The 25,729-nt window shown below is 37.3% G+C and overlaps 1 protein-coding gene and 1 long non-coding RNA gene across 2 annotated transcripts in view; both read right to left on the bottom strand.

Moving 5' to 3' along the window:
- Positions 1-25,729, bottom strand: part of LOC145793534 (uncharacterized) — a 144,856-nt gene that overhangs the window by 117,723 nt on the left and 1,404 nt on the right. The gene's annotated exons all lie outside the window — the stretch shown is intronic.
- LOC145793532 (uncharacterized) lies at positions 16,941-20,476 on the bottom strand. The gene is made up of 3 exons (XM_082876380.1): positions 19,663-20,476; positions 19,447-19,565; positions 16,941-19,354 (listed from the first exon to the last, which is right to left on the bottom strand). The coding sequence occupies exons 1-3, from the start codon at positions 20,018-20,020 to the stop codon at positions 18,899-18,901; spliced, it is 933 nt and encodes a 310-aa protein (XP_082732506.1). The 5' UTR covers positions 20,021-20,476; the 3' UTR covers positions 16,941-18,898.

Raw genomic sequence — 25,729 nt, 5'->3', positions numbered from 1 at the left:
ACATTTAACTAAAATTAAGCTCATTGTCTCTTCTGCAACCACAGAAAAATATATTTAACAAAGACTTGCAAGAGTGAAATACATAATATTATAAGAAGGAAAAAAGATCAAATTTATTCCGTGGATGATCCTACAACCAATGCATGATGCACCTTCATGTTTTATAGTCTTTAACACTTTATATTTCAGTCAATTTTAACTAGGTTTAATTGTGGAGGCAGTTAAGGTATTATGGGGCATATGGATCCATATGAATAAGGCCATATTTCAGCATGAACTTGAGCATCTGATTCGGACGATTGAGTAGATTAATCATCTGGATTTATCTTCCAATAAACAACTTCATGCTAATTTGTTGGGGATTGTTAGGTTTTTGTAATTGGTAATCTCATTTGACAAAACTTCTTTCAGTTGTAATTTTATTCGATCTTTTATTTCAATAAGGTTATGAGTATTTAGATGCGAATCTAATCCGAATTGTGCCTATGCAAAGGAATTTGTGATCTTAATCCTATCATGTGTGTCACTTCGCTGATTATGTCGGGGATCGAGCTACCTGGTCAGCTCGTGGGGGTCCAGGGGGCAACGCTCCATGGCGTGTTCGGGGCAGGCAGGGTCGAGGGGCAGTGCCCCCGAAGCAAAAAGAAAAATTGCAGTCGAAGTTGTTTGACCGCTCTACAAGTTGTGCGCTTGAGCAAAGATGCAATCCTTTCAGAAGTTTCACTCATTTGCAAAAGTACTGGGAGTTGTATTTTTATGCTCTAGCGGTCTTTCTTGCACTCGAACGTAGATCTTTGTTATGAAACACGCGTTTTAGTCAAACTGCCCGAGCGTCCATTCCTACGCTCGAGCGGAGATCGCGATTCTGTTTGCTATAAATTTGCGATTAATTCAGTTTCTAAGGTACGGTTTCTAGATATTTTTCTTGGTATTAGGGTTTTCATCTGGAGCTTCTTTGCTTATTTCCTTTGATATCTATGAGAGTTTATATCATGAATTGAGAGGATTATATCAAAGGGTTTGTTTATTTTGTTTTATTCAAAAAAGAGAGAAAGTTGTTCTTCGATGGATTCCGTGGAATTTGGGCCTGAAACTTTGGTGGATTCTGAAGTGGTTCATCGTCGTGGATTTGACTTCGGCGTTATGGATTCAACATTGGACAAGCAATTCCAAGGCAAAGACGGTGGTGGAAGAGGCACATTAGGGTCGGTTCAATTTTGGGTATGTATTCGCTAAGTAATTGAGAGTACACTTGTGTAATTCCTTTTTGTCTTCTTAATGGATTGTTTGTGGCTTTGGCCTGTAATTTTGAGACGCTCAAATTGTGGTTTTTTCACGTTAAAATCTTTGCATCGATTTGTCTTTGATTGTTTGATTGGGATTGCCATTTACTGGTTAAAATTGATACATAATCACAAATCAAAATCTGGGAGATTTTTAAATTTTTAAGGGATCAATACCGTTAGTTGTGGGAATGATAATTCGTGTGATTTTATTAACAATGTTAGGTGGTGCCCAGATCCTATTGTGTACAGGTTTTTGATCGATGGTGCATGGCGGAAGCACTCGTTCCAAGCTGGAACAGCATGGGTTGCGGTGGACTACAATGGAAATCCAATTATTAAGCAGCAATTTTCCTTTGTGGCATCCTCAGCAATTGTGGCTGAGGCTAAGGCATGTTTGGAGGTACTGAAATGGTGCTCACTGCATCAACTTCCGTCAGTCAACATTTTCACAGATTGTCAAATGTTGCTGTTGAGAATTAAGACAATGGTGGAGGTGGAATGGGAGTTGTTAATTATCTTTGCAGTGAATTTGGATTATGTTTGTATTACTAAAGTAAATAGGATGTTAAGCACGCCCACGAGGCATCTAAGTCAGCCTTGGTTAAGGGCTGACAATTTTTGATTTGTGTGTATGACTGTAGAATGAATGTTATTCTGTTACTCTCTCAAAACAAAGAAGGTAACTATATGCCTATTTAAGTTGAATAAAACTGATAAAAAAAAGAATATTTTAGTCATTAAATTCAATATAGATTACAATAAAATGTTCAAAAGACCATTTTAAATATTATTTTTCTATTAAATTTACTTAACGAAAATAGTAGATGGCTTATATTGATAACAAATCAAAATATAAAAATTTAAATTGATAAAATTATAAACTCAGAATTTATTTTATTACGAGAGTCAAACTCTTTTTTTTTTTAAATTTTTCCTTAATTTTCTATCCAATGATATTTTTCCAAGGAATTAGTAATGAATGCATAATATCATACAACACTTTGTCATAAATAAGGGAACCTTGATAAATTTAATTTATTAATAATAAATAAACTTTGAGTATTAAAAGAATTAATAATAAACAATTGCAACTATGGTTAGACATTTGATTTCCTTGCCTTTCAGATAGGGTGTAGTTTAAAGGACTGAGTTTTCAACTGTAAGGGTTGATAAATTAATTACTTATTCCATTAGTTGGTCAAATTCTACAATAAGTAATACCCGTGGAGATCAAGCAAGATATACATTGTTAAAAATTTTAAGCTTGACAAGAGTATAAGTTAAAAAATAAAATAAAATAAAATTGTGTGAACTCTTGAAATTGAAATGCAGGTCTATTCACACTGGTGTCAATAACAATAAATTAACCAAAGACATAATCAATACTTATGCAACACTTGTCATTACACTATTGATTCACAATTTTCCATACATATTTCACAAAAAAATTAACTAACAAACAAATTTTTTATATAGGAAATTTATTTGAAATGATGTGACAATACAAAAATCTCTCCTAGCATTACTTGGTGAAGTTAAACAAGGTTTAACAAAGACTAGCAACAGTCAATAAAAAAAAAAGGACGTGATTAAGGTTGTTAATGTATATATGATATATATTTCTATATATATTAGGTATTGATTTTTTAGATATATTAAGTATTGCGATAATTAAGTCTCTTATAAGATACTCTTTCTCATAGTTAGATTTCTAATAGGACACTCTTTCTCAACCTGTACAAGTGCGAAATAATCTTCTCGTATAATCCTGTTGATCAAGTTTGCATTTCTCCAAACAACATTGCTTTGCCACCTTAAAACACAAACGTGAGCTAACCGGCGGGTGTGTGCCGGAAACCCCTCCGATGCCTAAGTCAGCAACAAAACAATAGACAATAAGCTCTGTGTATTCTAGGGTAAGAATTGTGATCCCTGTACATAGGTCCTGCTATGAGCTTTTATAGATTCTGCCTGGCACAATCCTAGTAGAATTCCAACTCTCCTTGTAAGAGTCCTCCTACGAATCAGACTCCCAATGAAGAGTGTCTATCCTGATAACACTCTACTCACTACCAACCAAGTGAGATGGTTTGCACAATCCTAGTAGAACTCTACTCTCCTTAGCAAAATCCTCATAGGAATTACATTCCCAAGGATAATGCATATTCTGATAACACCCCGCTCACTGCCAACTAAGTGAGATGGTTATCACCTTGCTTGGCTCGCTACGCCTAGCCGAGCTACCTGGCGTAGATACCCTGATCGGGCCACACGATCACCAATTGCTTTGAATCCTCTCGCCGGGCTACCTCTAGCTCGACTTCCTATATGTGGCTGACATAGTACTTCGACTCACCCACTGACCGCAACTGGAGCTCACAGACCGGCCTATCAACCATTGTTCCCACACCGAGCTATTCTAAGCTTGTAACTTGGCCCACAACGCGACCCAATATTAAAAAACAATGCCTTCTAGCTCGGCCCAATTTGGCTGTACAAATTACCCTCTCAATTGCCCCTTAATTCCATCTGCTAAGCATGATTGGGATTACTTTCCTCTAGCCGAGCTAAAAACGCTCAACTCTACCGAACTAGAGAAGTTGTTCGGTCTCACAACTCGTTCAGTCCCAACAAGTCTTGTCAGTTACTCAGCACGTCCTTCCACTAATCTAGCATGTTTGATACGATGTCATTCCTAGGACACGTAGCGTGTCCCTATTAGCCCCGTTCTCCTGTTACAGGCATTATGTACCTCCCAAACATTTGAATTGCCTCGCATTTTTGCTTTCAATGTATATAACTTTCGAGTTCACAATCGCACGGCGAGTCGTTCTTTTTGTGTCTCGCCGAGCAGACTAACTCAATTTACTAACCCTGCCAACCTTCCTTGGCCGAGATAACCATCTCGGTCCAAGAGTTCAAAAATTTGTTGGTCAAATCTGCCAACCTGCTTTAGCCGAGGTAACTATTATCCCTGGCCAAAGAGTGCAAAAAATTTTGTTGGTCAAACCTGCCAACCTGCTTTGGCCGAGGTAATTGTCATTCCGATCAAAGAGTGCCAAAAATTTGTTGGTCAAACCTGCCAACCACCTTTGGCCTAGATCCTTATCTTGGCTAAAGGGTGCAAAAATTTTGTTGGTTAAACCTACCAACCTTTTTTAGCCTAGATCCTTATCTTGGCTGAAGAAAAACCGTCTTGAGCCTAGATCCTTATCTCGGCTGAAGAAAGGAAAGTGTTGGTCAAACCTACCAACCTCCCTGAGCCTAGATCCTTACCTCGGCTTGAGAAAAAAAAGTGTTAGTCAAACCTGCCAACCTTTTTGAGCTTAGATCCTCATCTCGGCTGAAGAATGAAAAAATGTGTTGGTCAAACCTGCCAACCTTCTTGAGCCTAGATCCTTATCTCGGCTGAAGAATGAAAAAATGTGTTGGTCAAACCTGCCAATCTTCCTAAGCCTAGATCCTTATCTCGGATTGAGGAAGAAAAAATGTGTTGGTCAAACCTGCCAACCTTCCTAAGCCTAAATCCTTATCTCGGCTAGAGGAAGAAAAAAGTGTTGATCAAACCTGCCAACCTTTCTGAGCATAGATCCTTATCTCGGCTTGAGGAAGAAAAAAGTGTTGGTCAAACCTGCCAACCTTCCTGAGCCTAGATCCTTATCTTGGCTTTGAGGAAGAAAAAATTGTTGGTTAAACCTGCCAACCTTCTTAATTGCCCCCCAGTCGGGCAAAGATTTGTTAGAAAGAGTTTGTCAAACCTGCCAACTCACTTTGCCCCCAATTGGGCAAACACTTTTGCGCGGTCAGTCCTACTTGTCAACCGTGTTAACTCTCGCCAAAGGCTTTTTGTCTGGTATCACTGTTGTGTCGGATTCTTCCTTGGTGTGCGCCCCATCTTCCTTTACCCGGATGTGTTGGTGCACTCTCTCTATCAGGGCTTCCATAGTAAGGGGTGACGTCATTATCATTGAATCCCTCAACTTATTACCAGCCGACAAACCTCGTTTGTATTGTGCGATAGCTAGGTTTGTGGAGCAATCTCCAATCTGATTAAAAGTCTCTCAATACCAGTTATTGTAAGACCTCAATGTTTCCTTCTCGCCCATATCTATGGAGAGAAGCTGGTCAATCTTTACAGGTGTCTTGGTGTTTGTTCTGAATCTAGTCACAAATGCCTCTGCTAGTTACGCCCATGAAGCTATGCTACCTTTTGGCAACCTTTCAAACCATGTTAGACCCAAGTCACCAAGGCTAGAAGGAAATATGATACACATTAGAGCCTCGTTTCGCCGATACACCGCCATAACCTAGCAGAAGTGGCTTAAGTGTATGTAGGGGTCCGACTTTCCCTCATAAATAGTGAATTTAGCGTGGTGGAAACCGGAGGGTAATGGTGCGTTCTCTATCGCCAGAATGAACGACGAGCTCTACAACCTTGCTAATGCTTTATCTGCTAGTTCATAGGCAAGACGCGGCTCTGGCATTCCAACTTCGACACTCCCATGTGTTCTAGGAGCCAACTGTTGTAATGCGGAGACTCTGCGGGGGTCGCGAGCCTGAGTGTCTTCTCTCCTTCGAACCCTTTCTTCGAGCACTGTCTGAGGTCCGCTGACCTAGGCAACTCCGTGTGCCTAGATGTCGTTTGGTGTGAATGTGTGGGCTAATAGCTGCTTCCTTCTGTGTAAGACCTTTCAGTCCTCCTTCTCTCAGACCTGAAGTAACGAGTCCTGGAAGTCCTCGATTGTGTATCGCCTAACCTAAGGCTTCTACTTTCAGTTTGTGATGGTGTGACTTGTCTATCACGATCTTCTAAGTGGTGAAGGTGTGCCCTGCTCTTGCCCACCTCTTCTTTCGCCACCCATTTGTCCTTTATCTGGTGCTTTATAGTCTCCATGTCTGCCGCCATCCTCCGTATCAATTCGTCTTGCTCCCTTACCCGATCTTCTAGAACTTGAGGATCCAACCTTCGCCTCAGCCTTTCAGGGCTTTGGGATCGACAAGGACTGGAGCCCTGTCTTTCACAAGCATCACTCTGCGACTTCCGTCGCTAGGGATCTAACTCTACCATGGGCGGGATAAAAGGTAAGCCTTCGCGCATGCCGCCCCCCTCCGGGGTTTGCCCATCAATGGCAGAGTGTGGCAAGTCTTCATTGTACACTATTGAAATCAGTTGAAAGAAAACTTAATCAAGAGGTTCGTTCCTTGTGGTTGCAATTCCCACAGATGGCGCCAATTGTACGAACGCGAAATAATCTTCTCGTATAATCTTGTTGATCAAATTTGCATTCCTCCAAACAACGTTGCTTTGCCACCTGAAAACACAAACGTAAGCTAACTGGCGGGTGTGTGCCGGAAACCCCTCCAATGCCTAAGTCAGAAACTAGACAATAAGCTCTGTGTATTCTAGAGTAAGAATTGTGATACATGTACATAGGTTCTGCTATGAGCTTTTATAGATTCTGCCTGGCACAATCTTAGTAGAATTCCAACTCTCCTTGTAAGAGTCCTCTTACGAATCACACTCCCAATGAAGAGTGTCTATCCTGATAACACTCTACTCACTACCAACCAAGTGAGATTGTTTGCACAATTCTAGTAAGACTCTACTCTCCTTAGCAAAATTCTCCTAGGAATTACATTCCCAAGGATAATGCATATTCTAATAACACCCTACTCACTGCCAACTAAGTGAGATGGTTATCACCTTGCTTGGCTTGCTACGCCTAGCCGAGCTACCTGGCGCAAATACCCTGACCGGGCCGCACGATCACCAATTGCTTTGAATCCTCTCGCCAGGCTACCTCTAGCTCGGCTTCCTATATGTGGCCGACATAGCACTTCGGCTCGCCCACTGACTGCAACTAGAGCTCACCGACCGGCCTATCAACCATTGTTCCCACACCGAGCTATTCTGAGCTCGTAACTTGGCCCACAGCGCGACCTAATATTCAGAAACAATGCCTCCTAGCTCGGCCCAATTTGGCTATACAAATTACCCTCTCACAACCTATATATACAAGCCTTCTATTATATAGAACAACACATTTAATACAATTCATTCAATACAATACATATTTTTCTCTCTCTCTACTATTCTAACAAAGGCCATGGCTCATTGGCAAGAGTTTTCTAATACTTTAAAGACTACAAGAGTAAATAACAAGAAGAAGAAGAAGGTGATAAATATGAGAAATTTGAACTGAATGACATTTAAAATTAAGCTAATTGTCTCTACTGCAAGCCACCATCAGAGAAATATTCCATTTAAGTTTTAACAATATTTATCAAAGACTTGCAATAGTGAGATACATAATATAAAAAATAAAAATAAAAAGAAGATTAAATTTATTCTCTGGATGATACTACAACCAATGCATGATGCACCTTCATGTTTTATAGTCTTTAACACTTACATTTCAGTCAAGTTTAACTTGGTTTAACAAAGAAGGTAGCTATATGCCTATTTCTGTGAAATAAAACTTACAGAAAAAAAGTATTTTAAAAATATTTTAGTCATTAAAATTAATGTAAATTATAATAAAATTTCTAAAAGACGCTTTCTCGGTGAGTTTAATAACTTAAATACTATTTTTCTATTAATTTTACTTAGCGAAAATAGTAGATAGTTTAGATTGATAATAAATCAAAAGATAAAAATTTAATTGATAGAATTATAAACCCATGGTTATTTTATTATAAGATTCAAAGTTTGGTTTTTTTTATATTACAATTTTCCTTTAATTTTTCTATCCAATAATATTTTTCTTTAAATAAGGGAACCTTGTTAAATTTTATTTATTAATAATAAATAAACTTTGAGTATTAAAAGAAGAGTTTGGCTTCTCTTAAGTTGTTATCTCAATTTGAGAGAATGTTTGGACTTGGTAGGCCCATTTCATAATCGATTCCGATGATCCGAACTGTTCATTTTTTAGAACTCGTTGAGTAGAATTTTCATGTAAACAACTAAAATGATTAAATATCGATAACTATATATTTAAATCATATTTGTTTTACAAAAATAGATGACAAATATAATTTCAAGAATAACCATCCAAATTTTATAATATAAATTTGGTTCAAATATATAACTACTGATATCCAATCATCTTAATTTTTTACATGAATTTTCTATTAAAAAGTGAACGGTTCGAATTATTGAAACGAAACATATGGTGGGCTCCACGGATCCCTCAAGTTCTATCGTCTGGCAACCTTCAGTTTTAGTCAAAAAGTCAAAAAGTCACTATAAGTTGTCACATTACTCTCTTTACTTTTATGCACATCCTTTCGTAAAAAGCCAAAAAGTTACTAAAATAGTCTGTTCCCAAACGATTCCACCCCAAGAGGTTAGTCTAGTGGCAAGGTTTTGGGTTTTTGGGGTATGCTTCCTCCAAAGTTCAGGGACCGAAATCGTTAGGTGCTAACAATTCATTGGAGCCATCAGACTGGAAAAAAAACCCTTAAATTAACCGTAGTGCACTTGTAGAAAACTCCTTGGGTGGAAAAAACTTTTGAATTAACCGTGATGCACTTGTGATAAACTCCTTGAGCCAAGGGTCTGTGCACCATTGGAGATTAATCGAACTTTGAATCGGACACCCCAGTGCCAATAAAAAAAAATTAAATAACAATAATAATTACTTATTCCATTAGTTGGTCAAATTTTGCAACTAATAAGTAATACCAGAGGAGATCAAGCTAGATACACATTGTTAAAAATTCCAAGCTTGACAAGAGTATAAAATAAAATGAAATGGTGTGAACTCTTGAAATTGAAATGCAGGTCTATTCACAATGGTGTCAATAACAATAAATTAACAAAAGACATAATCAATAGATTATCTTATAATTGACTTCCTCTATTCAATAGTGCAGTCTTATCTCAATTTGTGTGACTAAGAGCATCTCTAATGGCTTGCTATTGGAGCTGCTATCACCAAATTATGGCAGCAATTCATAGAAAGCCACCTCCAATGGTAAGTTTTGGTGGCTGCTAACTTTGGCAAATACCAAAACTTATGTCAAATATGGCACATGCCAAAGCTGCCAAGTTAGCTTCAACCAACTGTTTCCTCCCTCCCTTTCTCATCATCCAACATAAACACAAAAGCAAAATCCACCCAAAAACCACCAAAAAAATAAAAACATAAGCAAAATTTCATAAGCAAACATAGTTAGAGCAATTTCAAACAATTTTAATTTCAAGCAAAATTTTATGACAATTTCAATTTCTGCAATTTCAAGCAAAAAAAAAAATCTAAATTGAACAACTATTTCAGAATAAAAAAAAAATACCTGACACAGAGGGTTGATCTTCTTCGTGTTCTTCGGATGGTCTTCAGTAGGGTTTTTTTTTTTTTTTTTTGGGATCATCATTGACAGAGGGATCCTTGGAGAAGAGGTCATCATTACAGTGTCGGGTTTGGATCATCACTGACAGAGAGGGATCGTCGAAATCAAGGGTTAGCATAGAGGGAGAGATAGATCAAAGAGGGAGAAAGATGATCATTTGGATTAGGGTTACGGTTTCGATCGATGGAGATCGACAATTAAGAACGGAGGCAGAAAAGAGGGGTTAGAGATCGAGAGAAGGGAATTAGGCTTTGATGGTTGTTGTGGTTAGGGTGGTGGTTGTGATGATGAAGAAGGTAAGAGACCGAGAGAGAAGAAGGTTGAAGAAGAGAGAAAGGGGGTTGGGGTTTAAGGGTTGGAGACCAGCAGTGGGTGTGTTGGTAGTTCCGGCAGTGAGTGCAATTGGTAGTGAGTGAGTAAGGAAGAATGCAATCGGTGAGAGCGAGGGAGAGAGAGAAAGACTGCTTCGTCGGGGAGCCATTGGAGAGATAAAGAGAGACAGAGTGTTGGGTAGAAAGAGAGAGAGCAGAGATGGGAGTAGGTTCTGGAATCAAGAGAGAAGTGATAAGAGAGACAGAGAGATAAGAGAGAAAGACAGAAGCAACAATCTGAACCATTGGATTGTTTAATCCAACGGTGTTCTTTGTCATTGGAATACACAATTTGAGCAATGGCTCTTTTTTTCCTCCAATTGAGAAATGTTTGAAACAGCTAGTTTGCAACGGTTATAATTTAACTAGATAAAAAAAAAAAAAAAAGGTCATATTTTTTACTCCCTATAAAACTAAACAATCAATCTCAATTGATATACACATTCTCTTCAATCTACATAATTTTTTTGGATACAGATTTTTCACACAATCAATATGAAAGGTTCATCAAAAATGAAGAGAGGAAAATCATTCACCACTCAAGAAGATGTAGCAATTTGTAGAACTTGGTGTCACATTACTGAAGACCCAATTGTTGGGAATTTACAATCTCACTCATTTTTGGGGAAGAATTTTTGAAAATTATTGCTCGTTGCAGAATGATCACTCAATAACACAAATATCTATCTCATCTCGATAGGGTGTAATCATGAAATGTTGCAACAAATTTCATGGGTGTTTGGCGCAAGTCGAAAATCTACACCCTAGTGGGATGTCTCAAGTTGATATAGTGAAATTTCATCTTCATTTATTATGTTAGTTTTTATTGTTATTATTATTATTTTTTTGATAATCATAGTATAAAATAACAAATTAATTAATTTAATATTTTATTGATACAGATACTTCAAGCAAAATTGTTATACCATCAAGATGAAAGTAAACATTTTTCTTTTGAACATTGTTGACCAATCTTACAAAACAATATCAGGTGGCAAGATGCAAGTCCTATGAACACAATGAAGTCAAGGATACATACACCATTTTTCTCTAATTCAGCCCCCGAATCCCCCATGGAGAACTGCATTTCTCTTGAAGACAACAACATTCCAAGTGTTGGAAACAGTCCAAGTGTTCGAAACAATCCAATCGGTAAGGGTAATGTCTCTATAAGGGGTAAAAGGCCTATGGGTAGGAAATCTGCAAAAGAATTGCTTCGAAAAAGTGAAGTTGTTCAAGCTGAAGTCCACAAATATAACATTTTGTTGAAGACATTTAACCAACAACTTATTGAGAAGGAAATGAAAATAGCTGAAAAAGAAGAAAAAATGATTCAAGCATTACGAGAGATGAAATAACTAAAGATCAAAAAGGAAGAACATTTGGATGAGATGAGAGAACTGGAGATCAAAAAGGAAGAACGTTTGATAATGATTACGGATATTTCTCATTTGAATCCTTAGACGAAAGTAATGCGCAAAAATGATATTTTCGCCAAGTGGTCTGCACATGCCAACAACCTAAATTACTATTTTTCCCTGCCTCCTGATGAATAATTACGGGAGAATGTATTTATTAATTTTGCAATGTCATTTATTTTTCAATGTAATTTTGAGTATTTTATATTTAAATTTACGGGTGAATTATATTTAAATTTTTTTTTCAAATTTTCAAATTTTTTCATTTTTTATACTTGTCTAGTCGGGTATAATGTAAATATATAAATTTTTGGAGAAATTACTCATAAATCTCATATTGGGAAATGTTGCTTTATCTAGTCCTGACTGTTTTTTATTAAACCATTTAGTCCTTTTTATTTTTGATATGATATATTTGTTTAATATATTGTGTATAGAGTTTACTTTTTTTCCCATATTGTGATTTCATTTTAATTTTTCCTGGTGTGTGTTAAAGTATGTTGTAACATTACTTTTTTTTAGGAAGGGATTTGCATGGATTGATGTGAGAGATTATGATGTTTCCCAGTTGGTGTTGCTTGTGATGCCCACGTTCTAGCTGTTGGCTTGGTCTGTTTATCAGACCATTGTGTCTATGATGTTTGTTGTGGTTCTAGGGTGCCTTATATTTATTTTTATTTTTATTTTCATAATGTGGTTTTGTGGTGTTTGTGATGGAGAAATTCCGTGAGTGAATCACTGCAACATCGGAATCCAAATCCAAAACCTTCCATCTTCACCGTTACAGTGCTGATCGAGCAGGATGGATAGCAACAAAACACCACATTTCATTGCTGGGCACTACGGTAAATTTAACATCAAGACAAATCCATATTTACCCTCATTATTTCAATCCTACGCGCATAAAACATGGGCTGTAAAGTCTTTACAGTTGAAATGGGACCTATCCGTTCTTAAAAAAAAAAAAGACAGGACTAAATGATTTAATATTTCTATATTTGGGATTTAATGGTGCTTTACCCTAATTTTTTTTACAAACAGTTGGAAAAAGGTCACAAAAGACAAAAAAATAAATAAATAAATAAACAAAAAAAAAATTTCTAAAAAACTTATATCCAAACAACACCTATAAACTTGAAGGGAAAGTTAGTTGAGATTTGTCAAAATAAAATATGGCCAGTGGAGCATCATTACTATAATTTGGCAAATAACACTATTTATTGCCAAATTATAGCAATGGCAAAGCTATTTTAGCAAACACCATTGAAGATGCTCCAAGAACCATAGGGTAGAATTGACTTCATCACCATCATCTGAGAGAAACTGGGAAGAAATTTTCAACCTCCATATTCACCACAATTATCGCATAGTAAGCATTAAAATAGTTTGCAATTTATAGAACTGATGTAATGAGAATTTTTTATATGTACAAAGAAAACAGCATCTGGAAGTAATTTGATCATAAACAACACAAAGCTTTGAACAATATAGTAACAGAAACACTAAAAATGATGCTTCCAATTTCACAAATGAAGATTAGTCTGTGCTGCCAATTTCACAAGAGTCAGTCATGTTTCTCATGTTCATCACATTGATCCATCTCAGAACACTTCCCAATGCTGCTGCCATTTTTAGCATCTTTGGTGGAAATGAGACTGATCATCTTGCACTGTTGGCTTTCAAGTCAAAGATCATTCGTGATCCTCAGGGAGTAATGAACTCCTGGAACAACTCTCTCCATTTCTGTGAATGGGAAGGTGTTTCCTGTGGCCATCGACACAGGAGAGTCACTGCCATAGACCTTGAGTCCAGTGGCCTAGTCAGTTAATTATGTCCTTACATAGGAAACGTGAGCTTTCTTCAAAAGATTTCACTCTTAAACAACACATTTCAAGGAAAAATCCCCTGGGAACTTAGCCTTCTGTCCAGTCTGCAAACTTTAAACCAGAACAATAACTCCCTGGAAGGAAATTCCAGCCAACCTCTCACACTCCTCCAGCCAGATGTTCCTTGGTTTGGCTAACAATGACTTTGTAGGCACAGTTCCCCGGGAGCTCAGTTTCCTGTCAAAGCTCAAGCATCTTGTTATTCAGAAGAACAATTTAACAGGAGGGATCCCATCTTTCCTCATGAACCTGACAGCTCTGGAGGTTATATCTGCAGCCCAAAATGCTTTCGGTGGAAGTACCCCAGATGAATTGGGTCAACCGAGAAACACTAGTTATTTTGCATTGGGTGAGAACAACCTATCTGGTATGATCCCTACCTCCATTTATAACCTATCCTTTCTTACTGTTTTCTCTTTGCCTATAAATCAACTTCGAGGCAATTATCCTCCAAGCCTCGGCCAGATGCTTCCTCAGCTTCAAGCAATTCAGTTATACGACAACCAATTGACTGGGTCCCCCCCACTCCCACTATCCAATGCATCAGAATTGGAATATATAGACATAGGAATTAACTATTTCAATGGGAAAATATCAATTGATTTTGGACGCCTAACACATAAGTGGTTCATAAATCTAGATTCCAACAATTTTGGAAGAATTGGATCTGTTTGGTAACAAATTGAGGCGAGTGTTACCAGATCATGTGGGCAATCTTTCAACTAAACTCAATTATTTAGCATGTACAGAGTTGTCCCATCAACAATCAGTAATCTTGTCAATTTAACAAACTTATCTCTACATGATAATCAACTCACTAGCACACTTCCCACCACTGTTGGTAATTTTTAAAAGCTCCAAAGACTGCTGCTTAGTTCTAATCAACTATCAGGAGAAGTTCCTAATTCTATAGGAAACCTGTCACTATTAAATGAACTTCACTTGGATAATAATAGATTACAGGGAATCATACCATCAAACATTGGAAATTGCCAGAGTTTAATATTACTAAACCTATCTCAGAATAACTCTAGTGGTACCATACCTAAACAACTTTGAAGTATTTCCTCTCTCAATTTCACTAAATCTAGGTTGGAATAGTTTGTTCGGATCCCTCCCTTCAGAGGTTGGCAACCTAAAGAATTTGGCTGAACTGGATATCTCTGAGAATAAATTGTTTGGTAGAGTTCCAAGTACCGTTGGGAGCTGCACTAGTCTTCAAAACCTATCCTTGGAGGGTAACTTCCTTCAAGGGTCTACTCCTGCATCATTGAGCTCCTTAAGAGGTATTCAATACTTCGATCTTTCTCATAACAACTTGTCAGGACAGATTCCCAAATTCTTGGAGCAGATTCCCCTCATGTATTTAAATTTATCATCTAATAATTTCGAGGGTGAGCTTCCAAGCATAGGAATTTTCTCAAATGCAAGCGCAATATCAGTTTCTGGGAATAATAGGCTCAGTGGGGGCATTTCTGCACTACAGCTACCAAAATGCACCATCCAAAGATCAAAGAATCAAAAAATGTTCCTTGCATATTAATTATCTCTACAGCATGTATGCTTGTCATAGTAATAATTGTGTCAGCATTTCTGCTCTGCTGGTTTAAGAGGAGAAGGAAAGTCAGTCCTATGGAACATTGTTGAGGGAATCATTCATGAAAATTTCTTACAAAAAAACTCCTCAAAGCAACTGATGGGTTTTCTTCAGAAAATTTGATTGGTGTGGGTGGTTTTGGATCTGTGTACAAGGGAATCCTTGATCAAGATGGATCAGTTGTCGCTGTCAAAGTATTTAACCTACAATCTCAAGGAGCCTCAAAGAGTTTCTTGGCAGAGTGTGAAACCTTAAGAAATATTCAACATAGGAAACTCATAAAGATCATAACCGCTTGCTCAACTATTGATTTTCAAGGTGAGGATTTTAAAGCTCTAGTGTATGAGTTCATGCCAAATGGGAGTCTCAAGTAGTGGCTGCATTCAAATCCAGAAACAGATAATAGAGAAGCAAAAAAAACTTCATCTTCTTCAAAGACTAAACATTGCTATAGTTATGGGATCATGTTATTGGAGATGACGACAGTAAGGGAACAATTTACAGAAAGTTTATAGGAGACCTTAACCTTCACAACTTTGCTAGGATGGCCTTGCCTGACCATGTTATCGAAATTGTGGACCCGATACTTCTAAGTAACAATAAAGAAGAAGAATAAGCCCCAACGAATCTGAAAGCAAGACAAGTGAGAAATGCAAGCACAATGGAGAAGCGTGTGATTATAATGGATAATATTGGAGTGGCATGCTCGATGGAGTCACCACAAGATCGAATGAATATAAGGAATGTTCTCCACGAGCTGCATTTGGTCAGAAACATCCTTCTGCAGGACTGAAGCTTAATTTGCTCCTACAGATTTCATGGTATGGAAGTTTCAGAAAAAACCTTTGACTCATGGCTTGGTGCATAACCTGAATGCCATGCAGTTAAGACAATAAATTAATGTACATACATTAATTTATAGAGGTTTACATATTAGGTTTCTAGCATGTGACATCTAAAGACATGCTGGTGATGAAATAAAAGCTACCATTCTAAGTCTTGAATCCTGAGGTAAAATGCATGTATATTACACTGGTTTGCTCTAATGAACATGCATAAAAAAAAATATATATATATATATATATATAAAAAGGCATCAACGAGGAACAGAGTGTGTGCTTATAAATGAACAATCTTATTGACTTCATTTTGTTTTAGTCGGCAATCCAGAAAAACAATTGTTACCTAACACCAAATTTGGGATTTGACTATATAAGTCAGAACTTTCAAATATAAAAAATACTATACAAAGTAACAAAGTAACAAAATCAACACTAGTCATGTCATGCAGTGTTAATTTTCTGCACCAAAAAAGTTGACCACCTTATATTAATGGTGATTTTAAATTATCATAATGATTTTTTGTGCTTGAACCGGGTGAATTTTGTTAGTGCCCAAAACTAATCTAGAATGAGTTTATATTCATGCCCTTGAAATCTCACTTTTACAGGACAATATGAAGCTTGATGCTTATCAAAACAGTGAGAAATGGCGTGGAACACTCGTTCAAAAAGGAAGAGGATTATGATTGTACTTTTATCTTCAAACTGGGACCCTATATGTCACAAAATTGTATAAATAATTTGACTCCCAGATTATTTCCCATTTAGTCCATATGAGAATGATAATGTAATGTCCTTGTGTGGTTTGAGTTTGTGTACCTTTTAATTTTTCCATCCAATGATATTTTTCAAAGGAAATAGTAATTAATGCATAAAAGGGCATAAAAAGGTGTAGAATAATACCATGCAACACTTCGTCATAAATAAAGGAAACGTAATAAATAATTATTAATAATAAATGAACTTTATGAGTATTAAAGGAATTAATAATAAACTATTGCTACCACAAGATCCACAATAGTTTGGGTTGGAGTTAGATATTTGATTTCCTTGCCTTTCATATAAGGTCTAGTTTAAATGACTGACTTTTGAACTGTAAGGGCTGATCAATTATTTACTTATTCCATTGGTTTGTCAAATCCTGTAATTAATAAGTAATACCAGAGGAGATCAAGCTACACATAGTTTAAAATTTCAAGCTTGACAATGGTAACAATAAGTAGAAGAAAAACAATTTGAGCAAAAAAAATGTTGTGAGAGTTCATATGGAATATATAATTATGAGGACATTTTTGGCGAAAATGAATTTGTTACACACACTTTTTAGTGTGTGAACAATAGACAACTTGATTGGCCCAAATATGTGAACTTCATATCCAAAAAGTGTAAAGACCCCACCCAAAGTGATTTGATCTCTCTCCCTCTCTTAGTAGCCTTTGTTAGGGCATAGGAGGACTACAGCTGCGTAGATGCTCATACACAAAAACAAATCATAGAATTGTAAGAATTCTAAAGAATTTCTGTATATTCAATTGTATTTACTGAACAAAGAATGCATCACTTATATAAAACACTAAATCCTAATCCTAAACGTATACATCATTGATATAGAATTCTGATAGATATAGAACACTAATCCTAAATAGGAAACAAGAATAAACCTAAACCAATTTTAAATAGGAAACAATAAGAATAAACCTAAACTAATCCTAAATAGGAAACAATATTCACATAATATATACACTAATATTATTCTCACACCCCCGCTCAAACTCAAGGTGTTTGGGCAAAAAACACTAAGAGTTTGCCAAGAAGAAACTGAAACCGAGCAGTGATGTGAGTCTTGGTAAAGAAGTCAGCAAGCTGCAGAGCCGAAGAGACGAAAGGAGGCAAGATAGAGCCAGACAGCAGATGCTAACGAACAAAGTGACAATCAATCTTAATGTGCTTGATCCGTTCATGAAAGACAGTGTCATGTGCAATCTGAATAGCACTGCGGTTGTCACAATAAAGGGAGGTAGGGGAAAACTGAGGGACGCCCAAGTCAAAAAGAAGACAACAAAGCCAAACAATTTCAGCATTAGCATGAGCCATAGCACGATACTTAACTTCAACAGTAGAGTGAGCAACAACAGTTTGTTTCTTGCTTTTCCAAGAGAGCAAGGAATCGCCGAGAAACATACAAAAACCAGACGTGGACTTGAGATCAGTAACATCACCAGCCCAATCAGAATCAGCATAAGCCACCAAATCCAAAAAGGCAGTAGAGGACAGTAGTAAACCCTCAACGATAGTACCTCGGAGATAGCGAAGAATCTGAACCAAGGCAGCCCAATGTGTGGAGCAAGGAGTAAAGACAAACTGGCTAACCACATGAACAGCATAGGCAAGATCAGGACAAGTAACCGTTAGATAGACTAAACAATCCACGAGCTCTCGATATAGAGTAGGATCATCCAGAAGAACACCATCAATAATGTTGAGCTGTACATTAAGCTCAATAGGGGTATCAGAAATCTTAGTGTCAGTAAGACCGACACGATCAATAACCTCATTGACATACTTGGCCTAAGAGAGAAAATAGCCCTTAGGAAAAGAAGCCACTCAGAACAAGAAAGAGAGAGAGATGTCACGATGTAGGTCATGACTCTGACAGGTGCGACTGATGTCACAATTCCAACAACTAACGAAAACGAAGTCGAAAAACTGATGTCGTAACTCCAACAAGAGATCAATCACTCGTGAGTAGTGTTTTTAAAGGCTCAAGGCGCACTAAGGCGCTGAAGGTCTCTCGGGGCCTAGGCGCAAGGCGAGGCGCAGGCTTTATTGAATTAAGGCGCACAGTCTTCGTAAAAAATAGAAAAATTAACATAGACTAATCATTCATAGTACTAAGACAATTTTTTAAAAAATAAAAAGTAATCAAGATTCAAGACAAAATATAGAACAATTCTCAAAGCCATGAAAGTGCATATTACATAACATTTCAATTTTCAAAGATAAAATAATCCACATTCAATAAAATAAAAATAAAAAAATAAACACTAAACATCCAAAACATAAATATCCAACAAATACCAATATACGTCTTAACAATTAAAAACATCAATATCAAAAGAAAGGGTCGGTTAGGTCGGTGTCAGTCAATCATCATCCTCAACATCAATGGCAACATCTTCTTCTCCATCAGTTGATTTATATCCCTCAACATCTTCCTCCTCTGTGCCATCTGAGCCCGCTTCCTCTTCATCTATTAATTGAAGTGGAGTCAATGTTGATGATTTAGATATCCTCGGTTGTGCCTTTGAGCGTGAACTTGTTGCACTACTTGCATGGCTATTTTCTTCTACTACAGAAGCTCTAGCAACAGTGGCCCACGTCAAGCCATCATCATCATCAAACACAGGCTCATTATCTTCATCTGATTCTCCATCCATCCTCCCAAGCAACCACTCATTGCTTTCATCAATATTTTGCAAAGATATGGGATCAAGAGTGTTGCGCATGTCATACCTACATCTCAATGTTCTATTGTATTTGACAAACACTAAATCATCGAGACGTTGTTGTTCCAATCTATTTCTTTTCTTGCTATGAAGCTGCAAGTATTAAAAAGATATTAAATTCTATATAATGAGAATAAAAAATATTTGAATTGAACAAAAAATTAGTTAAAATGTTAAATACTCACATGTTCGAATACACTCCAATTTCGTTCACAACCCGATAAACTACATGTTAGGCTAAGGACTTTTATGGCAAAAGTTTGCAAGTTTGGAGTTTTAGAACCATATGATGCCCACCAATCAGCTACGATAATCCACTAGTTAGAAATAACTGTTACCAAGTATTGAGTTTTACTAAAAGTATTACTAAAAATAAACTCTAATAGTCTATAATATATTACCTGGTACTCTTGTATTTCTTTGCCTAATCGCAACAGACTTGCCAAAAAGACGCTCAGCCTTCATATAAATACTCATCTCATTAGTGATCAAATCTTGAACAATGACATTCGGGACCAACCCTTGCATGCATTCATAAAACCCATTCATCACTTCATGATCTTTTTGCACCTCTAACTCTTTTAGGTAAAAGAATTCTGGATTAAGAAAATGCGCAACTGCATGTAAAGGCCGATGCAATTGGACATCCCATCTTTTGTCGATGATTTTGAAGATTTCATTATACTTCTCTTCTTTATGATCAAATGAACTTGTAATGCATTCTTTTTCCCTATCCATTGCCTCATAAATGTATCCCATGGGAGGTTTCTTCTTGGTATCAACCAATCTAAGCACTTTGACAAGGGGACTCGAGACCTTAAAGGGCAAACACAACAGTATTCCAAAATGAAGGCATCAACAAAGTTTGTGCCATTCTTTTACCTTGTGGCTCCTTTGCCCATTTGCTTGAGGTCCAGTCTTCGGAGGTGACCATCTTTCTCAAATTGTTTTTTTGTTGATGCATCCTAGACAAAGTCAAAAAGGCGGTTGCAAATCTAGTTTTTGCAGGCTTGATCAAATTCTTCAAATTTGTATAGTGCCTCATCATGTTTAGCAACGTACGTCGATTGTAAATGTAGCCATGTACTGCAACACCTCTTTCAAATGTCTTTTTCAGTCTAGGTATCTTGAAAATGTCTTCTAACATCAAGTCCAAACAATGAGCAGCACATGGTGTCCAATACAAGTGTTCATACTTAGCTTCCAAAAACCTTCCTATAATGTAACAATAACGAAGAATTATTATTTTGAAGTTTTTAAATTTTAAATACAAAACAAACTATGAGTAAACAATTTTGATGTAAGGAATGAGGAAATATTCTTATCCGCCAACACATTAGCTGCAGCACTATCAGTGATAACTTGCACCACATTCTCTTTTCCAACTTTCTCCACAAACTTGTCTAGTAATTCAAATAGCTTTTGCCCATCCTTTGAATAGCTAGAAGCATCAACCGACTCAACAAACATGGTTCCTCTTGGACAATTAACTAAAAAGTTAATCAATGTCCTTCCTCTCTTATCAGTCCAACCATCAGCCATTATGGAACACCCATATTTTGCACAATCCTCTTTATGATTCTTCATCAAATCTTCAATATGTTTCACTTCTTTTTTGAGTTGGGTAATGCGCACTTCATGGTAAGTCGGTGGCTTCATACCAGGACCATGTTGGCCAATGGCTTCAATCATTGGTTCAAAACTCTCATAATTTACTACATTAAAAGGGATACCAGCATCATACATCCACCTTGCAAATCTTTGCACTGCCCAAGCTCTCATTTCTTTTTTGTAAGGGTCATTTGCATCAATCTTGGTTTGTTTCCCTTTTGCTTGGTCTCTTCGATTTTTCACCACTGATTCAGGATTGGGTGTGAAGTAAACATCCATAGGCCCTTTTCTCTTTGGCATTTTTGATTTTGATTTGGATTTGGATGAACCTTGGCTACTACTTGTCAACTTACAGCGTTGATTGACATTGATCTCAACAACATCATCATCTTCATTTTCATCTTCATCTTCCATGTCCATGTCATCGAAATCAGCAACATGTTCATTTCTTCTTTTTGTGTCTTTTTTTTTTTACATGAACTCTCTAATCTCTTCTCTTACATGAGAAGGACACTTCGGGTAAGCAGTGACATTCCTATAACCTCCCGCGAGGTGTTGTTTCACCCGATAAACATCTCCATTTGATACTTTACCACAAAAATTACACTCGAACTTGTTTAAATTATTCTCCTCTACCAAATGGGTATATTGCCACACCGGATCTTTTCTATTACTTTCCGATGTCATTTTCTACACAACAAATTTAATAAGTGGAAAATAATTTCAGTGTAATGTAATGTGTAATCATGTGATGAATTAATTATTTGTAATTTTTTTCCCTAACAGATAAAGGGAAAAAAAAAGACCAATACCACATTGTATTAATTAATTATTTGTGAATAATTAATTATTTGTATTTTTTTTTCTCTAACAGATAAAGGAAAAAAAAAGATCAATAGCATATTACAAATAATTAATTATTTGTGAATAATTAATTATTTGTAATTTTTTTTCCTTAACAGATAAAGGAAAAAAAAAGACCAACTCAAGTGTATTTTTTTCAGTGTATTTATTAATTATTTGTAAATTTTGTAAATTCTTCTCTTACATTTTTTTCAAAGACAACTCAAATAATTGAAAAAAAAAAAAAAAAAAAAAAAAAAAGAAGAAGAAGAAGCAAAACAAAGCACTAAAGAAGGAGAGAGAAGAAGAGTCGAAGTCGAACACACGCACACCTGAAGAAGTCGAAGCCCAAAAAAAAAAAAAAAGCAGAACTGAAGTCGAAGCAGAAGAATCGAAGTCGAAGAAGAAGAAGAAGGAGAAAGGGAGAGAGAGTCAAAGTCGAACAGACCTGCGAAGCCGAAGTCCAAGTCGCAGTCGCAGTCCAGCTCCAGCAGCCCAGTCGAAGTCGAAGTCAAAGTCCAAGGCGAGGCGAAAGAGGAAGAGACGACACAGATTAGGGTTCATCTGAGTCGTATTTGGCTCATATGGTACATGAGTTGTAATCCTCTGTGATTACGAGCCATTTGAATACACCCCTACAACCGTTAGATCAAATCTACCTCTTGAACAATCAATCGCGCCTAGGCGTGAGCCTTGCGTCTCTCTCGCCTGGTTCAAGTCGCTGCTAAGGCGCGCGCCTAACTAAAAGCGCGTCGCCTAGTACCTGTTCAGTCGCAGGCAGTGCGCCTCGCCTCGCCTTACGCCTAGGCGCGCTTTTCACAACACTGCTCGTGAGTCACAAGCAGAGAACAAGAAGCACCAAGGCAACAAGCAAATGCGACGAGGAAAGAGTGACGCGAGTCCCGAACCAGAGAGGACGAATCAGCGAACCAGAAAAAACCACGATCAGAGACAGCCGCGAGTCAGAGAGAAGAAGTCACGAATAGATGAGGAATTGAAACACAACTACCACGTCGAACAGATGGGTTGACCAGAAAGAAGAGGCAAACCAGGTCAGAGGGGAGTCCTTCGGCGAGAGAGACCTATATGACCCACGAAGCAAGGAGCTTCGATCGATCGTGAACCAGAGAGGGAAACGACGAACCAGAAATAGGAGAACACAGCTCCGATACCATGTAAGAATTCTGAAGAATTTTGGTATATTCAATTGTATTTACTGAACAAAGAATACATTACTTATATAGAACACTAAATCGTAATCCTAAACGAATACATCACTGATAGAGAATTCTAATAGATATGGAACACGAATCCTAAATAGGAAATAAAAATAAACCTAAATCAATTCTAAATAGGAAACAATATTCACATAATATATATACAGATATTATTCTCGCAAGAATAGACCACAAAACACTTACAATAGTGTCCCATATCCCACACAGAGCCCCACCCTTGTGAGCTGTAATTTGTTTTATGAACAAGTATCTTTTTCCGTAGTTTACATTTTATGATGGGTCAAACTTAAAATGAAACTAAATGACATGTTTTTTAGATTAGACAGTTTTCTTTATAACCTTTTTTTTTCGGCCTCATTATCTATTTTCACCAAGAAAGCCAATGTAGTAGCAAAGTGAAGCTCCTTATCTGCAAGACAACTCCATCAACATCAACACCCAATTTTTCTTGTTAGAAAATATTAAATAAGTTGTAATTTTTTTTAATAATTTTTTTCTTTTTCCGTCTTCTTTGTCTTACCATCCCTTGAACCTTTGTTTTATAAATTTTTGTTGAGCCCTATTAACAAAACTAGGTTGAAAATTTTGATTCATGTTTTAATAAAATTCAATAAAAAAAATTATTTTAAAAAAATCCATTTTATTTTTGCTCAAAACAACTTGAGTGGCACCATACTTGAAAAACTTCTGAGAGTCTCTGTTAGAATTTACCACTCACCTACTACCTCCACTATCTTTCTCCACACCTACCACCTCCACTATCACACACTCCACTACCATCCACCTCCACTATCACACACTCCACTACCATCTTCTCCTCTATATATAGGAATTGTAATATACAGAATATAGACAATCTTGTAAGATATCAAACAATCTTGTAATCAATAAATCAATAATATACATCAATTTATTTTACATGGTATCAGAGCAAGGTTAAGAATTTAATTTTTTTCGCTTCACCGGCGGGCGGCAACCTCGCCTTGGCCGCCCGCCGGACAGCACACTCTAGTCCTCTAACTCCCTTGGACTTACTAGAAAGAGCTGCTACCGTGTATGGGGACTGTCCTTCTGTGGTGTACAACAACACCACTTACACGTGGTCAGACACCCACCGTCGATGCCTCCTAGTCGTCCTCCTCATCCTTCCTCATCATCGGTCTTACCTCGGCAGCTACTTCAGGTCCAGCCGGTTTATGCTCCGACGCCGTCACCACAAAATTGACCTCGGCTTCCCTTTCCGGCGACGATCTCGACTGAGGAGGTGGAGCCATCAGATCCATCTGAAAATTTTCTTCCCGTGGACTGCAATCTCTGGGATTGTTTGATTCGCTTTGTCGCTGTCGTGTCCTCACGATCATCTTCTGGTTTGACAACACCCGACTCCTTCTTCGGCGAGGTGACCATCGCCGCCGCCGAGTCCTTCGCCGGACCACATCTCGGGTTTCTCTGGATTCTTCAACCACAGGCTTTGACTCCGACAAGGCAGCCGATTCCGGCGGTGATCTACGCCGCTATACGTAAACACGGCGTCACCCATTTATGCGGCGCTCCCGTGGTTCTCAACATGCTATCTACCTCACTCACCATGGTTCTCTTTTTTTTTTCATCTCTCTTTCCTTCTCTCTCCCTCTCGGCCACTCTTTCTCTCTCCTCCAAACACACACTTTCTCTCCTCTACTTCCCTTTTGCTCCAAAACCCAGACAAATCTCAAGTGGTCTACTTTTTTTTTTTTTTTTTTTATTACTCTTATTATTATATAAACTACTCAATGCACTCCTGTTTCCCACCCCCCCTTTCTTTTCTTTTTTTTTTATTTTTCTTTTACTCCATCTTTCGCACAGCACCACCACCCCTTGTTCCCCATTCTCTCTCTATATATATTTATCTATATCAAACCCATACCTACTCACTTTTTAAACCACATGCTGATTCACGCTACCCTTCCTTTTCCCACTTTCCTTTTCTTTATTTTATTTTATTTTTCGTAATTTAAAAAAAAAAAAAAAAAAAATTTTGTCGGCTTGGTTTGTTGTGGGCAGGCTGTCATCTCAGGTCAAACCATGTGAGTTTTATATATATATTATACATAAACATGTCATGTGTGGAGACAATGGCATGGTATTTCAAATCCTTCTTTTATTTTTTATATCAACCCACTCACAACTTCACACACTATCACTGTTTTTTTAAATCATTATTTTATTTTATTTTTTTTATCTTTTCTTTTTGCACATTACACCATCGCCCCCAACATCCTCCACTCAAAACTATTCTCTCTTTTCTTTATCTATTTTTTTATTCTTATTATTATTATTAAACACAAAACCAAAAAAAAAAAAAAAAAAAAAAAAAAAAAAAAAAACAAACACAAACCATTCCACAAACTTGTCATTTCTTTCATGCCGAGGATCAACCCCGATCATAATTTTACACAAAAAAAAAAAAAAAAAAAAAAAAAAAAAAAAACAACAACAACAACAACAACAACAAACCACAACGGCTTTGTTTTCTTTCCTGCAGACGGCCACACCCCGACATCCCTTCTCTACTCTACTGCAGGTCTTTTCTTCTTGCCTCTGTCCTGGGCGGCCCTTGACGTTGCTGCCTCTGTATTTCCTAGACCACTCCGCAAGTTTCCTCCTCCCTGCTCCTCCACTACAGCATATGGCGGCCCTCCAAAACGGAACATCACGGTGGCCTTCCGCTTCAGCTCCTTGTTTTCTGCCCTTAGCACGCTTATCTCTGCTCGCGCATCCTTATACATGCGTTGGA

This window comes from Camellia sinensis, chromosome 1 (assembly GCF_055761805.1).
Source record: "Camellia sinensis isolate YWXY chromosome 1, ASM5576180v1, whole genome shotgun sequence".
Taxonomy (NCBI): domain Eukaryota; kingdom Viridiplantae; phylum Streptophyta; class Magnoliopsida; order Ericales; family Theaceae; genus Camellia; species Camellia sinensis.
This window is presented reverse-complemented; position numbering and strand designations above follow the sequence as displayed.

Excerpts from the sequence above, each read along its gene's own strand:
- LOC145793532 (XM_082876380.1), bottom strand. The coding sequence starts at position 20,020 with ATGGGATACATTTATGAGGCAATGGATAGGGAAAAAGAATGCATTACA. Across the intron at positions 19,566-19,662 it reads AAGAAATACAAGAGTACCAG|CTGATTGGTGGGCATCATAT; the intron begins GTAATATATTAT and ends GGATTATCGTAG. Across the intron at positions 19,355-19,446 it reads ATTGGAGTGTATTCGAACAT|CTTCATAGCAAGAAAAGAAA; the intron begins GTGAGTATTTAA and ends TAATACTTGCAG.